General features: G+C 41.5%; 1 protein-coding gene across 29 annotated transcripts in view; it reads right to left on the reverse strand.

Annotated features, from left to right (window-relative positions):
* The window catches only part of MAGI1 (membrane associated guanylate kinase, WW and PDZ domain containing 1), a 671,626-nt gene that overhangs the window by 69,024 nt on the left and 582,325 nt on the right, over nt 1-20,277 (reverse strand). For all 29 annotated transcript variants that reach the window (XM_021070801.1, XM_021070800.1, XM_021070793.1 and 26 more), the window contains 2 exons: nt 14,360-14,542; nt 13,219-13,839 (listed from right to left, as the gene is read on the reverse strand). In XM_021070801.1, the coding sequence (XP_020926460.1) occupies nt 13,219-13,839; nt 14,360-14,542 (804 nt within the window). The remainder of the gene's footprint in view (nt 1-13,218; nt 13,840-14,359; nt 14,543-20,277) is intronic.

Below are 20,277 nucleotides of genomic sequence, written 5' to 3' on the forward strand. Positions count from 1 at the left end.
AAGAATTAGAATCATTAGGCCCAAAATGTCAATAGCAGAGGTTGGGACACTCTGCTCCAGCCTCCTGCCAATCAAAAAGGCTTCCTTATCCTCATCCTACCTGACACATTTCTTTTCCAAATCTGTACTGCACAGATTCAGACGACTTTGAGTAAGGTTCACATGTTAGTTCTGTCTCCCTAACTAGGAGTAGCTTGTTTTCTATCCCCGTATCCAAGAGCTGTGTACAAACTATGCACTTCATCCTTGATTTGGACCAGGAATGTGTCAACTGGAAAGAAGCTCATCACCCATTTACAACTAGGACATGGTATAGAAAAGAAGAGCTGTAATGTAACGTCCACCGATTCTATCAATAGGAAACCTCAAATATACAGAAATTTTAAGAGCTTAACTTTAGGGGAAAAAAAAGAATCACCAAAGCTAGTTCTACTTTCTGCAATTTACAAATACTGCTCCAAAGGCCAACTCCTCCTCTCTTATGCTAGATCCTATTTCATTCTTTTTTGCTTTTTTCTTATTTGTGACTGCACCTGTAGCATATAGAGGTTTCCAGGCTAGGGGTTGAATCAGAGCTGCAGTTCAGGCCTACACCACAGCCACAGCCACACCAGATCCCAGCTGCACCTGCAACCTACACCACAGCTTGCAGCAACACCGGATCCTTAACCCAATGAGCGAGGCCAGGGATCAAACCACATCCTCATGGAGACTAAGTTGAGTTCTTAATCCGCTGAGCCACAATAGGAGCTCTTGCCCTTCTTAGCACCCTCGCTCCTACAATGATGTCTTTCTTCTCAGCACCTCCAGTTTCTCTGTCTATTGGCTGTTTCTATCAACAACCAGAATGCTGTCATACCTCCCATCTTAAAAACTAAACCAAACTCTCTAGACTGAATATCCCTCTCTAGCTAGTACTTCTTTTCTCAGTTACATTTTACAGGGAAAACAACTTGTTTAAATCTCTATCCTACTTCTGCCTTCCACCCTGATTCGGGCTGCTGCATTTGCACACATGATGGGCTCTGCTCTCAGAGATGACCAATGCTGCAGGCACTGTCTCCACACTCACATGCCTCAGCTTTGTGCTGCCATCCTCATGGAAGGAATCTCGAGACATTTCTTCCCTGGGATTTGTTAATACCACATTTCCTGTTTGCGCTGGCTGGTCCATCGCTATCTCCTTTACTCCTCCCTCCTGCTTGGCTTGACCCTTGAAGGTGGTGTGCCCTAGGGTTCAGGCCTGGCTTCTCTTCATTCCAGTCTTTCCCTAAGTCATTTCATTCACCCTCATGGCCCTAAAGACTGTCTACATGTGCGTCTTTACAAACTGTGGGGGTTTCTGTCGTGGTGCAGTGGAAACGAATCTGACTAGGAACCGTGAGGTTTCGGGTTTGATCCCTAGCCTTGCTCAGTGGATTAAGGACCCAGCATTGCCATGAGCTTTAGGTGTAGGTCGCAGACGCAGCTCCGATCTGGCGTTGCTGTGGTTGTGGTGTAGGCCGGCAGCTAGAGGTCTGATTAGATCCCTAGCCTGGGAACTTCCATATGCCATGGGTGTGGCCCTAAAAAGAACAAAAGACCAAAAAAAACAAACAAAAAAACCAAACCAAAACAAAAGAAATACACCTTATAATACCTTCACATGCATGCATACATGTGTTCATATGTGATCACATATGTGTATGCACACATACAAGTCAGTGTTTCACGAATATGTGCTTATCTTTATTGATTATGACATATTCTGTTTCTATTTTATTTCAGTTTGAGAAAAAAAACACTGTTCAGCCCAACCCATTGGTTTCAGGACTCAGTAATGGGTCCTAGCTCGTAGTATGTAGCAAACGCATGTATAAGGTAATGGCTTATACATGTTTCTCTCTCCAGCCCTAACCTTGCCAGCAGTGAATCCCAGACCCCAGGCAACTGCCTTTGTTTCTGTTCCACCTGGATGTTGAATGGGCATTTTACCTTTAACATGGCTGAGAAGCCCTTGGTTCCAGAGTTCAAGGTCCACCCACTCCTACCTCAGTATCCAAATCTCAATAAATTGGCCTCAACAAATTGAAGCCCCTCTGTCTATCCAAGCCAGAAAACCAGGGGTCCTCTGGGGCTCCTCTCTAACCTTTTCCTTCTTTAGCAGGGGCTGGCAAACTGTAGCCCAAGGACCAAATAATGTGTTCCTGGAACACAACCAAGCTATTTGCTTCCACAGCATCTGCTACAAGGGCAGGGTAGAAGACTGGTGACAGAGACCGTATGGTCCACGAAGATAAGATATTTATTATCTGGCCCTTCACAGAAAGAGCGTGCCAATCTGTACTCTGCAGTCAACCTACCAAGTCCTGTTGACTCTCCAAACACATCCCCAGTCCCCATCTTCACCACCATCATGCTAGCCCATGCTGCCAATACTCTTCTCAAACCACCACAAAGGCTCTACAGAGTTTCCCCCTTCCACACCAGCTCCTCTAAAATTCGTTCTTCACACAGAAGCCAGAGGATTTGTCTAAAATTGTGACATCTTGTCCCTTCACTGCTTGAAACTGGAAGTCATAATGAAGATAAAATCCGACTTCTTGAGGCTGGTGGCCAGTCTCTGAAACCTATCACCACTCCCCATACTCAACTTTCTTCAGTCACACTGGCCCCCTAGTTCTGGTTCTTTCTTGGAGCCTTTGCACTAAATGTCCCATGTTCCTTGAATACCATTTCTTTCCCTGTGGTCACTCAAAACTCGCCACCTAATCCAGCCCTCACGGCCCCACCTCCCACCTGAACCCATCACTCTCGTTCAGGTCCTCAGGTTTGTTTTCTTCATAGCACTTCTCCCTGGATGACATTTTCTTGTTTCTCTTATTATTTCTGCCCTTTGCCTCCTTCCTCTAGAACACAAGCTTCATGAAATCAGGGGCAAACTCGTTTCTTTTTTTGTGGATCATTCCATTCCATCCCCAGTGGCTCCACAAAGCCTGGCCCACACTGTTCACAGATTCCACTCCCCCCGCCCCCCACAAAAAAAAGTGAAAACACAAAAATCTCCTTACATTCAAATTCAGCCTTGTAAGTAGAAACACAGAATGATTACTCTACAGCCTGCTGGCCATGCCAATAATTCTAGCATGAAATTCCTACCCTCTTTCAGAAAAGGGAGAGGATACCACCACCCCTTAATGAGAATTATAAATCACGCATTCATTTATAATAAATAATGCACAATAGCAAATAACTAAGTGCATTAAGTTTACCTTCAAAAGAGGATGAGACATTCCTTTACAGAAAAAAACAAAAACAAAAAACAAAACAGGAGTTTTAGGTATGCTGACCACTTTGCATTATGAATGCAAAAGGAATACAACACAAACCACCCAATAAGTCAAAAACTGCATATAAATGTTGGACCAAGTAAGTCAGGTCTGCTTAGGTTTAAAAATTATAGGACCAAAATCCATTAAAAAATTATAAGACCAGTAGTTCCCAGTGTGGCACAGAGGAAATGAATCTGACTAGTATCCATGAGGATGTGGGTTCAATCCTTGGCTTTGCTTAGTGGGTTAAGAATCCGACATTGCTGTGAGCTGTGGTGCAGGTCAAAGACCTGGCTCAGATCCCAAGTTGCTGTGGCTGTGGTATAGGCTGGCAGCTATAGCTCCTATTTGACCCCTAGCCTGCGAACCTCCATGTGCTATGGGCATGGCCCTGAAAAGCAAAAAACAAAAACAAAAACAAAAACAAAAAACTAGGGCCAAAAATCAGAGTTCCTTATATTAAGATGCTGAAAATAGGGAGTAATTTTAATCAACTATATGATGAAAGAACTAGAGACGTTTTTATACTTATCTCACCTCTTCCTATATATATAAATGTGACCTACCAACCTACAAAGAATTCCCAAGTAAAATCCTTGGTAACTGTCAACCGTAGCAGTAAACCAAAATAACTTAAAACTGTATTAAAAATAAAGGTCAGATGATTGCTTAGTAGCAAATACGAGTAGCAGCCTGTTTAGCACCATGCAAGTGATGGGAAGTTTGCTAATTTTAACTTAAACAACTTTAAACAGCTGGGAAGATTTAGCAGCACACTGGATTTGACAAGAGGACTCCACTTGCAAAATTACTAGAAAAACTATGCACCACAGGTAAGCAGGGAGGTTAATTACTTTGAGATACTGAATCAGATAAATACACCAAGAAATCTTCAACATATTGCAGCATATGGAAGTTCCCAGTCTAGGGGTCAAATCAGAGCTGCAGCTGCCAGCCTACACCACAGCTAGAACAACACCAGATTGGAGAGCTGCAACTACAACTTATGCTGCAACTCGCAGCAATGCTGGATCCTTAACCCACTGAGCGAGGCCAGGGATCAAGCCTGCATCCTCACAGAGATTACGTTGGTCTTACCCTGATCACATTGGACTCCACATCTCCTTTTTTTTTTATTTTTTTTTTTTGTCTTATGAGGGCCGCATCCATGGCATATGGAGGTTCTCAGGCTAGGAGTCTAATCGGAGCTGTAGCCGCTGGTCTACACCACAGCCACAGCAACACAGGATCCGAGCGGTGTCTGCGATCTACACCACAGCTCACAGCAACGCTGGATCCTTAACCCACTGAGTGAGGCCAGGGATCGAACCCACAACCTCATGGTTCCTAGTTGGCTTTGTTTCCACTGCGCCATGACTGGAACTCCCCAACATCTTCCTTTTTAAATAGAAGTCTAACAAACTGTACATTGCTGATGTGGCAGATTATGTATTATTTCATATATAAGAATTTAAAGTGAATTTTTTGTGTTAAAGTTTCTTCCTCTTTTTAGATTAAAGATACTTTACATTTAAAAGTATCTTTAATTAAATACTTAAATTTAAAATAATTTAAATTAAGCTCCATAAACAATATCAGTCCAGTATAAAAGACGAGGTGTTTCCTGGCCAGGTGGAGGCCACATAATCCCAGTTAAAAGCTAATGAAGCTGTCACAAGACTGGGACACAGCAGATCTCCCCAAGTGCTAATACTTAACAAGTCTTTCATGTTCTCTGAGTTTCAATTCCTTGTGACCCTGTAACATCCAGTTAACACATATAAAGAGCTTAAAGCAGTCCCTACACATGGAAAGAATTTAATAAATAGGACCCATTATTATTATTATCTGTATAAAAAGAAATCCATTAACCATGAAGTTGCCTTCAATTTCATATCTTTCTTCTATTCAAAGGCATAAAAATAAGAGAAAGGGTAGAGGATATTCAACACACTATTCTGAGGGCAAAATAACCAAAATCTCTGGAGCAGCACTGTCCAACAGCACTTGCTAGTAGGATGGAGATGTTCTGACTGCACTGTCCAATATGGCAGCCACTAGCCATGTGAAATGTGGCCAGTTGGACCAAATCTTACATCGCATTTAACTTTAATGAGATAGCCACGTGTGGCCAGTGATAACTTCACTAGATGCTAGAAAACATGCTCAACTGGACCTATGTGATTCAGCACCATGCAATGCATTTCATTGCCATTCATTCATTTATTTATCGAAGTATAGCTGATTTACAATGCTGTGTTAGTTTCAAGTGTACAGCAAAGTAATTCAGTTTCACACACACACACATTCTTCTATTCTTTTTCAGATTCTTTTCCCTTATAGGTTAATACAGAATATTGAGTAGACTACCCTGTGCCATACAGTAGGACCTTGCTGATGTATCTATTTTATGTAGAGTGGTATTTAGGGCCACACCTGCAGCATATGGAACTTCCCAGGCTAAGAGTTGAATCAGAGCTGCAGCTATAACGCCGGATCCTAACACTGAGCAAGGGCCAGGGATCAGAGATTGAACTGCATCCTCAAAGACACCATGTCACGTTCTTAACCAGCTGAGCCACAACAGGAACTCCAGTAGTGTGTACTTGGCTTTGTGTGTGTGTGTGTGTGTGTGTGTGTGTGTGTGTGTGTCTTTAGGGCTGCACCCATGGCACATGGAAGTTCCAGGCTAGGGGTCAAATTGGAGCTGCAGCTGCCGGCCTACACCACAGCCACAGCAACTCAGGATGTGAGCAGCATCTGCAACCTACAGCACAGCTCACGGCAACATCAGATCCTTAACCCATTAAGCAGAGGAAGGATTGAACCCCCATGCTCATGGACACTAGTCAGGTTCATAACCTGCTGAACCACAGGGGAAACTCCCTAGGAGTGTGTACTTGTTAATTTCAATCTCCTATTTATCCCCCAGTCCTTTCCCCCTTAGTAACTATATGTCTGTGGGTCTGTTTTGTATATGTGTTCATTTTTATAATTTTTTCCTTGTTGTTTAGAACAGCCTGTGACAGAGAGCATGGGCTGTGCAGGCCCAACTAACCTGTGTTGGAAGCCGGGCTCTGCCATCTTTTCCCTGTGTGATTTTGAGCTGGTCCATTACCTTCTGCTGCCCATTACCTCAACTCTAAAGAGAAGTGCTCTGCTCAGAAAATTCTCCAAAGGATGAACATATGTGAAAACTAAGGGTCTGGCATGAAATCATTTTGTTCCTTCAATATATATGATTTTCTGAGGATCTACAATGTCCATGACTTCAGGGAGTGGGGATCAAGCAGTGATTGAGACTCAGTCCCTGCTCCCACAGAGACCACAAGGAAGGGTCCGTGGCCTGAGGGAGAAGGATGGAGCAGAAGTGATAGCAATGGATGCTGTTTTCATTTCTTGGAGTGGTCAGAGCAGCCTTCTCGGAGAAAAGGACTTTTGAGCAGAAGCCTGCAGGACAGGAGTGAGAGCCCTGTGGCTCTCTGAGAGGAAATACACAGATAGAAGAAGTGCAAGGTCCTGACACAGGACTTCGGAGTTAACTCTGAATGATGGGACGCCATCCTGACAGGAGCAGTGACTTGATCCAATTGACTTTAAATCACTCTCTCTGGAGAATGGACTGGAGGAGGCACCGGGACCTGATGCAAGGCCACATGGCAAGGTCAGGTGCCACATGATGGATGGCAGAGGCCAGGGGAGAGATGAGAGGAAGACGGAGGGAGAGGAGGGTGGGGGAGGATGGGGAAGGATGGGGAGGATGAAGATGGGGAAGTGAGGATGTGAATACACAGAACTCCACCACTATCACTGCCAGCAACCTGAATTCTCCTTTCAGAACCCTGCAGCTCAATTTGAGAGATTCTGGCGGTCAGACACTTAAATGGTGCATTTTGCAATTCATTCTCCAGTCGATGACCAGAAGGCAGAAGGAAGACAGGCGCCTGATCGCTGGGTTTACCTCTCCAGCACAGCTCACTGCAGTTCTAATTATGATGGTTTTGCATTGTTTCAGAAGGGGAAAAACACACACAAAGAAGAGCTCGTGCTAATCATGTGCTTAGATGATGGGATTAGACATTGCTTTTGATATGTGGGTCGATGACTATTTAATGAACTAAACATCAGTAAATGTGGATGAAAATTAAGTGGCATTAATTTGCCAAGGACTTCAGATCTTATTCATTCCTTTATGTATAAGATGTACTCCATAACAGTTATAGTATTGGAGCTTCTTGTCTACAAGGCAGAAGGCTGCTTAGCAGAGTGGTTAAGCAATCAGTCTCTGGAACTGTAATTCCTCAGTTCACATCCTAACTTGTCACTAATGAGCTGTGTGACGCTCCATGAATCACTGAGCCTCTCTGAGCATCCTCTCCTCTAAAATGGAGGTAAGGTTTTAGTCCCCTCAGAGGGCTTCTGAATTCCGATATGAGAAATTTTTAGAACCAACCATGCCTGACACACTGTAGAAGTATTTAGTGTTTTTATGACAATGCTTTAAGCAAGGAGGAGTCTTATACATGCTTTCCCAGAAATTGCCCTTTTGCATAATACTACACAAATTTAGCTGTAGAGCATCGACACCTAAAACAAAAGCAGTTCTTACTTTTTTTCTCTCCACTAATCACTGCCTTCATTTCCCAGAAGGTCCTATTCAGAATCACACCACAAAAGTATGGTGGTTCTAACATGGGAGGATGTTAGGGTGGGTTGGGAGGTTTTATTTCCGTGTGTGTGGTGTGTGTGTGTCTTGTACCATGATAACAATCCTGGTGCATAGTCAGTAATCAATGATAGCTGTAACATTACCGTTACCATCCCTAGCACCATTTTCAGATGTAGTTTTTGCCTTTTAACATCTTGTTTATCTTTCTGAAGATATGAAGGGTGACCGTGAAGCTATATAATTAATTTTCCAATGTGATTTGTGGACCAAGTTTAATTTATCCAGCTAGTATATACTAAGACCACATGAGGGTTCCCCAGGATGAGCCAGGGATACAAAAGCATAAAATGGATACAGCGCTGCCCTCTAGGAACCCTAACATTTCATTACTTTATATTCAGATATAAAATTACTTAATGTCTTACTCAATATATAAAACATCACTTCTAATTCTGCTATGATCACCAAAAGCCACAGGAAGGCTATGCTCCAAAGAAGCATTCTGGAGACCCAGACCTCCCTTCTATCCTCCTCTGACACAGAAAAATGTCAAACTCAGGAGTGAAATGGACCTTATGGAAGACAGAGAATCTGTTGCTTATAAAGCAGAGTTTAAAAGAATATCACTTAGGAATGAAAACACTGTTTACTTTTACAAACTTATTTGGTCCCCAAGTTATATGTCCCAGAAGCAAAAGAAGAAGGGACCATGAGCCTGATATTGCTTACAATTCTGGTTTTACATCAGAATTGCAACTAGTATTAGGAGCTTCTAAAAATATACAGGTGCCCCGGGCATCGTACTCTGAGATTAAGCTACAGGTGCAGGCTAAAGTTCTCTTTTTAAAAAAATAAATAAATAAATAAAAAGCCAACACACCCAGGGACTTCTGATGCCAGGTGCTATCAATGAAATATACTGATTTATCATGTGACTGCTTCTAGGTCAGGAACTGGCATAAATGCTCATCAACTTATTTCATCTATATCATACACATGCAAATGAGTAGAATGACTCCCATTTTCCCATGACACTTACCTAGGGTCACAAAGGAAGTAAAAGCCAAAACTGGAATTTAATCTTGTATTGTCTGACTCTAGAATCCTGCGGTCTTTCCTCTAGACATCAATGAGGTCATTCTGGGCATAAAATTAGAGCTAGAAGGGGTCACCTTAAAGATGATCTAGTTCAAAATATCATTTTTTTGGACACAAAAATATGCTCCAGGGTGGGAGTCATAACCTAGTAAGAAGTATAGAGGGGCTGTGGGTAGAGTATAAACTGGAGGTGGGCTCCTGAAAGCCTCAGATCAGCTTTTTCTTCAATACGCCTCTTCTTCAAAATAAAACCTACATTCTCCAATTTTATAAAGTATTCCAAATATTCTTTTTTTATCATTGTCTAAACTTTTATTATTATTTTTTTTAAACTGGGTCACCATGCTGTACAGTAGGAAAAAAAAATTGTATTGACCAAATATTCTTAAAACAGAGTATTCTGACTCAACCCCAAATCAGATCAAGAGTGTTCCAATTCTGAAGAGGTATACATTAGCCAAATACACAAAATATTTTGTACAGAGGAGCACAGATAGTTATGCCACATATAATCTCTTTTTTTAAAATACAAAATTTTCATGGAACAAATTCCACATCTTTCATAAATTAAAAAGAAGAAAAACTATTCAAAAAAGGAGAAATCACCTTCTAGCATGATGTTCCAAACAGCTAAAAAAGCCTCTATATTCACACTGGTGGCAGGTGACAGGTGTCTGAATGGCAAATGCTATGTAAAAAAATTAAGAAAAATAAAAGGCATTCTCCTGACTGGACAGCAGAGGGAGAAGGAGGAACAGACTTGCCTTGGGAAGCTGGGGAGCTAGGCACAAGAGGAAGGTGCTGTCCTTTAAAGAACTTGAGTGACATCAGCAGGCAGGGACAAGTTTACAGAGTGGAGACTGGTCAACAAATCAGTAATGGTCCCAGCTGTCAGGGCATGTGGAACCCACAGCAACCCCAAGCCTGACCTAGGAGACTGTCTCCAAAAACTTCCAAAGGATATTTCAACCTCTGCTTATCTCTCTGTGCGTGGGAGGAAGATAAGAAAAGACGGTTAAAAGCCAAAATGCACCTGATCTAGACAAGAGTATCAAAAATGAGCTTGGGAGATTAAGAGTCAAAACCAAAATACAGACGTGGCTAAGTTCTGCCCCCAAAAGATAAGTTCTTTAAAGCTTAGAAAGCCCCATCCTTGAGTTTTGAATTCTTGAGAATCAAGAACAGTGTGGATGTAACGAGCTTATCAATCTGCTTACCAGGAGTCATGACAGAAATGAGATTTATTAGAAAGAATCAGTGAAGTGGCCATTTACTTCCTCATTTAACCTAGCTGCTATCTTGGTTGATCATCAAACCTTCTCATTTACACCCCCATCATACAGGAGAAAGGATTAAAGTGCCAGCTCTGATTCAAATAGCTGATATATGGCAGAAACAAATATATGTTTTCTAGAAAGATTAATAGTAGCTAGTGGTAGCCTGCCAAATGCAGACATACAAACTTTCTATCTTATACATAAATCAAACACAAGGCATATGGAGTATTCTAAAGACTGCTGATGTTACAGTGACTTTAAATTACTCAAGTTCCAGAATAAACTATGTAGATGTTGACTAATGTGCCAATATATTCTGGATCTTCCCTTACTAATTTAATATTATAATATGGCATTAACCAAAAGAAGATCTTAGTAATTAAGAAGGGAGAATATAAACATATTTGTAATCAAGGGGTATTTGGGGTGGGGGGCATGGCACGTGGAAGTTTCTGGGCCAGGGCTCGAACCTGTGCCAAAGCAGTGACCAAGGCCACTGCAGTGACAACGCCAGATACTTAACCACTGCACCACAAAGGGTATGTTTTTATAATGAGTTGTTTGCTCATTTGGGCAAATTCATTACAATATGGTTCCAGTAACCTTTTCAAGTTTGTAGATTATAATGAGACTTTATTTTTTGCTCCCCTTAGAAGTGAAATGAATGGAAAAGAAAAACTGAACACAGTGCCAAAAGAAATAAGGGAGCAAATAAATGAAGAAGGAGAGCAGGGTGATTGGTGACATCCAATGAGTAGTGAGTGAAAGAGAGATGCCCTGATGTACCAAAAACCATGTAAAAGTTTCCAAGTTTCAGGCCACTGACATTAGCATTATGCAAAACTCAGTGGTCCTCAGAGTTAAGTAGGGCAGAGCACTGGACTGGAAACCAAAGAATCCAGTTGAATTTCTCAATCCTACTGTTGGCTGGTACCTTCCTATCTTTCAGGGACGTGGTAAAAATGACATGAGAGAACTTATGTAGGTTTAAAAGTGCTTTGTATACTGCTAACTTGTCTGTAAGTGCCAGGTAACACCATCCCCGCCCCCCTCCACCTCTTCCTCCTCTGTTTTTTTGTTTTTTTTTGTTTTTTTGTTTTTTTTAGGGCCACACTGGTGGCATATGAAAGTTCCCAGGCTAGGGGTTGAATTGGAGCTATAGCTGCTGGCCTACAGCAATGCTGGGATCTGAGCCTCATCTGTGACCTACACCACAGCTCATGGCAATGCCAGATCCTTAACCCACTGAGCAAGGCCAGGGATTAAACCCTCATCCTCATGTATCCTAGTTGGGATCATTAACTGATGAACCACGAAGGGAACTCCCATTTTTTTCTTTTCTTTGTTTTTTTTCCCTCCTCATTCACACTATATCTTGGTCACTGTCTAAAGACAATTATCTGTGCAGTCAAGTGATCTGGGTACATGAAAAGACTTCAAAATTTTATTGGTAGAAATAACTTAAAAAAACAAATAACATCTACGAATGTCTTTTATGCCTAAGCAAGAAGGATGGAATGAGCATACTGATTCATACAGTTCTGAATGTTGGATTTCCTTCCAACAACCTCAATCACCACTTCCACCACACAGCTTCAGGAGAGCCTGAGAACATGGCCTCCATGACATAAAAGAACTTCTCTGTTGTAATGAAACCAAATCAAGAGGAAATAAAAGTCTGGTTCTTTTCAGAGAGTCAGGATACAATGTGTGTGAAACACATCATGTTGGGAAGGATTAGGAGAATGACCAATCTCAGGCCCCTTGTGTGAGTTGATCAATTACGATTAGTGCCTAATACAGACCCAGGAGCAAGACATTTCAACACATGGACAATATTTCTCTATGTGAGGTCATGGGACCTTTGGTAAGGTGGGGATGGGGGTGCCGGCAGGGGAAAGAAGAAAGCCAACTGTCTCAAGATCTCTGAGATCCTTAATTACTTCATTATGTGGAGGTGTTTTTAATATGATTGGTAGAGCTGTTATTCCTGCCAAGTATAAGTAATCACATACCCATTCACTCATTCATTCCCTATTTATTAATGAACACCTAGCAGGAGTCAGGTACTGCATTAAATGCCAGGGGATACAGCTGTCAATATGTAGACGTGGGCCCTGGCTTTATGGATCTTACATTCTAATGAAAAAGGCAGAGCAATGACAACCACAAAAAAGGAAAAATACAAACAATGACCTATGATAATAACGATGGTGGTAAAAGCTATGAAGAAATGGAGTGATGCAGTAAAGATGACATGGGGGTGCTGGGGGCTACCTTAGCTAACTAGTCAGAGAAACCTTCTATCAGGAGGAGCCTCGAATGAGATGGAACCTGCCAAGTGAAGAGCTGGGAAAAGAGTATTCCAAGCAGCAGGAACAGAAAGCACAAAAGCAATGAGACAGAAAGGGCTTGGAGCATGGAAAGCAACACAGAAACACAGGTGGCCAAGCACAGTGAGGAGAGGAGAGGACTCCCAGATGAGGTGAGAAGAGTGGCCCAGAACCACATTTTGCAAGCATGCTGTAAAGGCCAGTTTCAGGAGACTTCAGGGACAAAAGTTTTCAAATTTTAATGGTTTATAAAAGGCACAATCTGACTTACATGCAAAGCTTTTGCTCTAACTAGACATGTCCCTTTGTACAAACACACAATGAATGAACACAACCTTTATTCTAAAGAGGCTAGCATTTGGAGTAATCAGAAGGCATATTGAGTGCATTTCCCAATATTTAAATAAAAATGATCTTCAAGGAATAGAAATTTAGAAAGCCCCACATAACTACCTGGTAACCAGAAAGTTAAACAATGGATTTGGGTTTAAAAAAAAAAAGAAAGAAAGAAAGAAAATAAATCTACGTACCTCCTCGCTGCACCAGTAGTGTGACCTCACTTCCCTTTGGACATTCGATGAGCATATCCACAACTTGATTGTGAGTCAGAGCCTGCACATTCTTCTTATTAACTTCCACTATAAGATCCCCTTCTTTCAGGCCCCGGCACCTCGGACTGTCAACAATTTGTTTCACTCTTTGGCCACCGCCTCCAGGGCTGTCCGCGATAGTAAAACCAAAGCCCATTGGCCCTTTGACTATGTGAACAGTTATGAGTTCTGGCTGAGTGGCTATGGAAGAAGCCAAAGAGACGGTGTCATTGGGGTAACCATGGGAACCGTTTGAAGCCACATCTGCTGGGCTGCTTGGCCTGGCATCCTTCATGCCATTGACTTTGCCTGTTTTACTACTGTGACTAGCTGGTGAATCATAGGTCTCCTGCCCATTCACAATGATTGGTTCTTTATCCAAAATGGCCACAGAAGTCACCAAACTTGTGTTGGGGTCATCTGGGTCAAAAGGCAATGGATAACCTCGGCAGAGTTCAAGGTCCACGCTGGCACCGATGGGAATGGACTGGAAGATTTTCACAACTTGTGCATGTGTGTGTCCCAAAACACAGGTGTCATTGACACTGACAATTACATCTCCTGCAAAAGAGTAGGGGGTTAAAAAAAACAGTGCCCAGAAAAGTTACATCCATTTTATACTATAAAATCCTACTAATAGGAGGCTGAACAGAAACTGGATTTGGGGGTGGTACCGTAAAGCACAAAGAGACTGCTTCTCTTACTTATTTTATGCTAATAAGGCCCTCTTAGAGCAGCTAGTGTCTTCCCTGCTAATAAGAGTATAATGATCACTGAAAGAACACTGGAGCTTTCTTCTAAAACAAATTTTCATTGCAGAAGACCAAGTTTAGAATTCATTTATTCAAATAGAGCTACATTTTTAGTAAATTGCTGCTTTACTGTACTCACCAGCAACCTAAGAGTTCCCCCAAATGGGAAATTTTGAAAGGGATTCAAAGTTTTTCATCTGTACCAGGGAACACATTTATGTAGTGGAAGAACCCTGCTCATTCACCAAGTTTCTCAAGGACAATTACAAACTTGTGAAATCGTGGCAACCTCTGGTCTTAAGCACACAGGACCAAGTGGTGCCTCCTACCTGTTTCCATCTTGCCGTCCAACGCGGCAGGACCATCCAGGACCAAGCTCTTGATCTGCAGAAACTCATCAGGTTCATCCCCACCAACGACCGTGAAGCCAAAGCCACGACTGCTTTTCCGCAGCTTTGTGTGAATGAATTTGCCTTTCAACTCTGAAGGGTTCCGGGTAAAAAAGGGTTTGCCTGGATTAAAACAAGAAATGCATGAAGAATGCCAACGTGAGTGAAAAGATGAATCAAATAAGAAATGATACAATTTCCAGATCACTCCCCAGGCTCCTGCGCTGAGGCATTTGGGCATAAAGGTGTCCTAACAGAGTCCTCTCTGGATTTCAGTACTAGGGCGTTCCTAGGCTCCTTTGTTTAAGGAAGGGGCTAAAGTATACAGTTTGTCAGCAAAAAGATCCAAAAGAAAATGTAAGAGAAGGACAGCATTGGTGTCCTTCATCTGACACCACTACTTGGTTTTGTTTCCTGTAGTTGAAAAGCATTTGGGCTGCCATGAGGTTCTTCAGAGGAAATGGCACGGATCTTTGCTTTGCATCTTTTGTTTTGTTATAGTTTATATTTTCCAGTATGGCTTCCAATATGTGGCCTTGGTCTTGGATTCCATTTATAGAAGCATCTAAGAAAAAACTCTCAATTAAACAGAAAACTCATTCTGAAAATAAACAGATAATACTAGAAAACAGTATGGTCACAAAGAATAACTCAATAAAAATGGAGAATGATTATTTTAAAAATTAGTCATCTAAATTGAATTCTAAATTCAACTTTGAATTGAATTCTAAATTCAACTTTTTTCTTTTCATTTGATCTTTTATAAATTTATGAAATCGTCTAGATATGTCAACTGCTAAATTTTTTTTTTTTTTTTGTCTTTTCTTGCCTTTTCTTGGGCCGCTCCCGCGGCATATGGAGGTTCCCAGGCTAGGGGTCCAATCGGAGCTGTAGCTGCCAGCCTACGCCAGAGCCACAGCAACGCAGGATCCGAGCCGCGTCTGCAACCTACACCACAGCTCACAGCAACGCCGGATCGTTAACCCACTGAGCAAGGGCAGGGACGAACCCCAACCTCATGGTTCCTAGTCGGATTCGTTAACCACTGCGCCACGACGGGAACTCCATCAACTGCTAAAATTTATGGTTTAAAAAAGTGTAGGGCATATGGTTTACGATATTTAAGAAAAAGGAAAAACAAAAAACAAACAAAAGGAAACAGTTACAAATAAGAATGAAAGAGCTCCAGAATTCAGTTGTCTCATTTAAAATAAAGTAATAGCTATATAGCAAAATATTTTCCAAACGTGCTAACCTAAGATTGTATTGGCAATTCTTGGTAGCATTCACAAATAACATTTTGCACAGAAGACAAAAACTTTATTTTGGGTTTCTATGTAATTGAGAAACTCCACTGGAATTTCTCTGATTAACCCAGGTAGTGAACATCATTCTATGCTCACATGCTCAGACTCTTTCAACTCTCCAAATTATACTTCCTCTCTCTTGCCTTTGCCACATCTTTTCCATCTGCCCTATTTCTTTTCCATCAAAAACGGATAAGCAATGAGATTCTGTTGTATAGCCCAAGGAACTATCACTTCTGATGGAACACGATGGAGGATAATGTGGAAAAAAAAAAAAAAGTAATCCAGGTTCTTTGCTGGGTTACTTTGCTGTACAGCAGAAATTGATAGAACATTGTAAATCAACCATAATAAAAAATTTAGGAAAAATGTTAATGAAAAAAGAAAAAAGAGAGAGAAAAAGTTTCCACCTACCCCTGCACCAGGAAGCTGGCACTGAGGAAGGAAAGTTATTTTTGGTTAGCTATATCTAAAACGTCTTTTTAAAAAAGGTTTCTGGGCACATGTACAATTTTAATTGTACATTTCAAAAGTTTTTGGCTCTGAAAAAGGTTCTTATAAATTGCCTAGAGTCATAGGTCTGCTCACTAACCTCCTCTTCTCTAGTGCAGTCCTGAGGCGGCTAGAAGCATGACAGACTACAGCTCTGTCACCATGACTAAAGAAAAGCAACACCTTGCAGGATTCAGCCTGTGAAGTCATCTGCCAAAGCATCAGGACTGTGCAGTTAGGGCTTGTGGGGGGACAGTTGCCATGGCAACTACCAGATGGAAAACTGGGGACCACTGAGATAACCCCCAAATTTTACTTTGGGGGGTATGTGAATAGCTGACATTCTTGAGGCTGAGGCTACTGAAGAGGGCTTGAAGGGAAATACATTTCACTAAGGCAAAGACATCAATAGCTGTCACCTTCTCAAGGAGACTTTGTCTGTCCACCTACTATAAACTGCAATACCTTTTTCAACATTCACCATCCCTTTTACCTACTTTATTTTTGTCCTTAGCATTCATCACCATCTCACATACTATACATCTTACTTCTTGGGAGGGTGTTTGGTCTCATCTCCCTCTACTCCACCCCTTTGTATAAGGCACCGCATGTGCCCCTATATCCAACACTAGAATGGAAACTCCATGAGGACTTTGGCTTATATATTCAGGGTGTAAAATACAACCCCTTCATTTTACGTGCTCCAAAATATTTGTGTTGAATGAATGTAACAATGAATGAACAGCACAAAGAAATGAGATTTAACATGTCTTTAAGAAGGCTGAAAGAGGTGGTTGGGTGTGTAAGTTTTTAAGTTTTTCACCAAACATAGGCAAGGTTATAAAATATTAAAAAAAAAAAAGTCTGGCAGTTTGTATGTATTTTTTAAAAGCCATTAGCATAGTTTGAGATTACAATGTTTTCAGCTTAAAAGAGACATGAAGAAGACAATGAAATTGCACTGCTGACTTTCTTTTTTTTTTTTTTTTTTTTTTTTTGTCTTTTGTCTTTTTAGGGCTGCACCTATGGCATATGGAGGTTCCCAGCTAGGGGTCTAATCAGAGCTGTTGCTGCAGCCCACACCATAGTCACAGCAACACCAGATCCGAGCTGCATCTGTGACCTACACCACAGCTCACAGCAACGCCGGATCCTTAACCCACTGAACAAGGCCAGGGATCATACCCACAACCTCATGGTTCCTAGTTGGATTCATTTCCACTGTGCCATGATGGGAACTTCTGACTTCCTTTTTCAAAGCCTAACCAGGGAGGGAAGAGCAGAGAGTTCTACACTGATACATGTTTCATGACGTTTTATGTATGGGTAGGTCATCAGTTAATGTAGCTTTGGAGAAGTGCTTTTCTACCCACAGCAGTGGAATGTGAAGCTCTCTGCTGCAGCCCTGTGGCACATGGAATTTTCTAAGAGTGACATGACTAGTCACAGGTCGTAAGATCTGGTTATGTGTGAGAATCACCTGGGCAGCTTCTCAAAAATGTACTCATTTCTAGAGCCTACCGCAAAGTCACTGATTCAGAATCTTATGGGTCTTGGCCCCCAAATCTACTCTTTTTCTGCCAAGTTGGTACACTTCTTGGTACTAGTGTTTGAATACCCTAGACCAGTGTTGTCCAAGAGAATTTTTTGACCCAGAAAATACTCTAGATCTGCACTGTCTGATAGGGCAGCAACTAGTCACACATAGCTCGTGAGACCTTGAAATGTGGCTAGAGGAACTGAGGAACTGAATTTTTTGAGCTCTGAATTATAATTAATTTGAATGTAAATGGTAACATGTAGCCAGTGGCATCCAAAATGGCTGGCACAGATTTAGATGATGCAATGGGGATGTCCCACAAAAAGACAAAACAACAACAAAAAGGATTTTGAGCCAGGGAGTTCCCGTTCTGGCTCAGCAGAAACAAATCTGACTAGGATCCATGAGGATGCAGGTTCGATCCCTGGCCTCTCACAGTAGATTAAGGATCTGGCATTGCTATGAGCTGTGGTATAGGTCACAGATGAGGCTCAGATCTGGTGTGGCTGTGGCTCTGGTGTAGGCCAGAGGCTACAGCTCTGATTAGACCCCTAGTCTGGGAACCTCCATATGCCATGGGTGTGGCCCTAAAAATACAAAAAAAAAAGGATTTTGAGCCAGAAGTTAAACTGTTCCTAATGACAACCAAGGTTCAAGTCTGTGCTCCATTGCTTCCTGGCAGCGCAGCCATGGACAAGTTACTAAACCTCTCTCTGCCTGAGTGTTGGATGTATAAGCAGAGGTAATGATGTACCAACTTCACCATTCACATGATAGTTGTAAGGAAGAACTGTGACAGATAACACAGGAAAAGTGCTTAGGAGGTATCTGGTACATAAAAAGAGCTCCACAGCTCTAAATCATTATTTTGAAGATGGTGGTGGTGAAGTGGGTGGGGTAAAGGCTGCAAAAATCGCTCTCTCAGCATAAACTGGAGGCTAGAGAGATTTCCCAAGAGCAAATCTCTCTAAAACAACCATTTGCTGGGATGAGAAATGCATTCTTGATCAGAGGAAAGTTTAGTTGAGCAGTGAACTTAGCAAAATTAATACCAAACCTTCTAATCCAGTGAGCTGTACAGCTTCTTCTAGAGTTCTATCAGGAAGGCAGACCAGGAGGCTTAACCAGCAGGCAGGGAACACAGAATTGTAAGCCATGATGATAAAGTCCAATTTAATGTTTCTCATAATTACAGCTTGGAGTTAAAGGGTATAGATTTAAACTGGTTTGTTTGGGACTGAGTATATTCCAAAGATTATGACTATGTTTGAAAGACAAGCATCAATCCAGAGACTATACCATAGAAGGGTTTTAAGAGTAATGACTGATTCCCACAGACTTCAGTGAGCCTCTCCCAAATCCCAAACCAGTATGGGACCCAAGAGGACTACAGGGAAAAAGAAAAGAAAAGAAAAGAAAAAAAGGTCTAAAAATGGGGAAGAATCTGAGATAAAGTTCCTAATATAGATCAATACCATTTGGACTCTTAACTTCTTTGGTGCACTAAGAATTTGGCACTCAGAACCAGAAACTTTAGAGCTTTAATATATTTAATCTCTAAGACAATTCTTTAAAGAAGCTAAGCTGGTTATCATATATGTACATACCCTGTTTCACACAATAATAAATTTTAGCTTAGTTCAGGGTATCCCACAGTGATAAAAAAAAAAAAAAAAAAGCCTCCTACTTCTATGGATCTAAAGTCTAAAGAGGAAAACAGTTGTTAAATAATTAAGCACAAATGAACCCTAATTATAAACTGCTAAATTCTATAACTGAGAAGTGTAAGATGGGGTGAATAAATAAGACAGGGGAATCCAGCAAAAACCTTGGATGAGTAGAAGTTAGCAAAGCAAAGAGTGGGGAGGAAAAGATAGCTGCCAGGAGGGACCAGCATGTGCAAAGGCTCTGAAGTGGTCCATGGTTTCCCTGATTCAAGGAACTGAAAAGAGGTTCAAGGAACTTAAAAGCTAGAGTAGCTAACCTGCCATGAGAGGTGGAAATAAGACAACATGAGGCTGCAGAGGGATTTTATGTTTAAAAAATAGAGAGGAGGAGTTCCTATTGTGGTGCAACGGAAACAAATCTGACTAGTAACCATGAGGTTGTGGGTTCGATCCCTGGCCTCGCTCAATGGGTTAAGGATCCGGTGTTGCCATGAGCTGTGGTGTAGGTTGCAGACACGGCTCAGATCCTGCAGTGCCATGGCTGTGGTACAGGCTGGCAGCTGTAGCTCCGATTTGATCCTCAGCCTGGAACCTCCATATGCTTGGTTGCAGCCCTAAAAAAAACCAAAAACATTAAAAAAAAAAAATAAAAGAGAGTAGGCCACAATCATTTTTATATTAATCAATATGTTATTATCTACTATGTTCTATATTTATTAAAACCATTATCACTATTAAAAAGTATGAGATTTTTATACATCGATGGATATTAATACCAATCTCATAACAATATTAACTAAGAGGGAAACAATTTTTCTTATGAAAATTATAATGGAGGAATGACAGGGCAAA

Source organism: Sus scrofa, chromosome 13 (genome assembly GCF_000003025.6).
Source record: "Sus scrofa isolate TJ Tabasco breed Duroc chromosome 13, Sscrofa11.1, whole genome shotgun sequence".
In the NCBI taxonomy this organism is placed as follows: Eukaryota; Metazoa; Chordata; class Mammalia; order Artiodactyla; family Suidae; genus Sus; species Sus scrofa.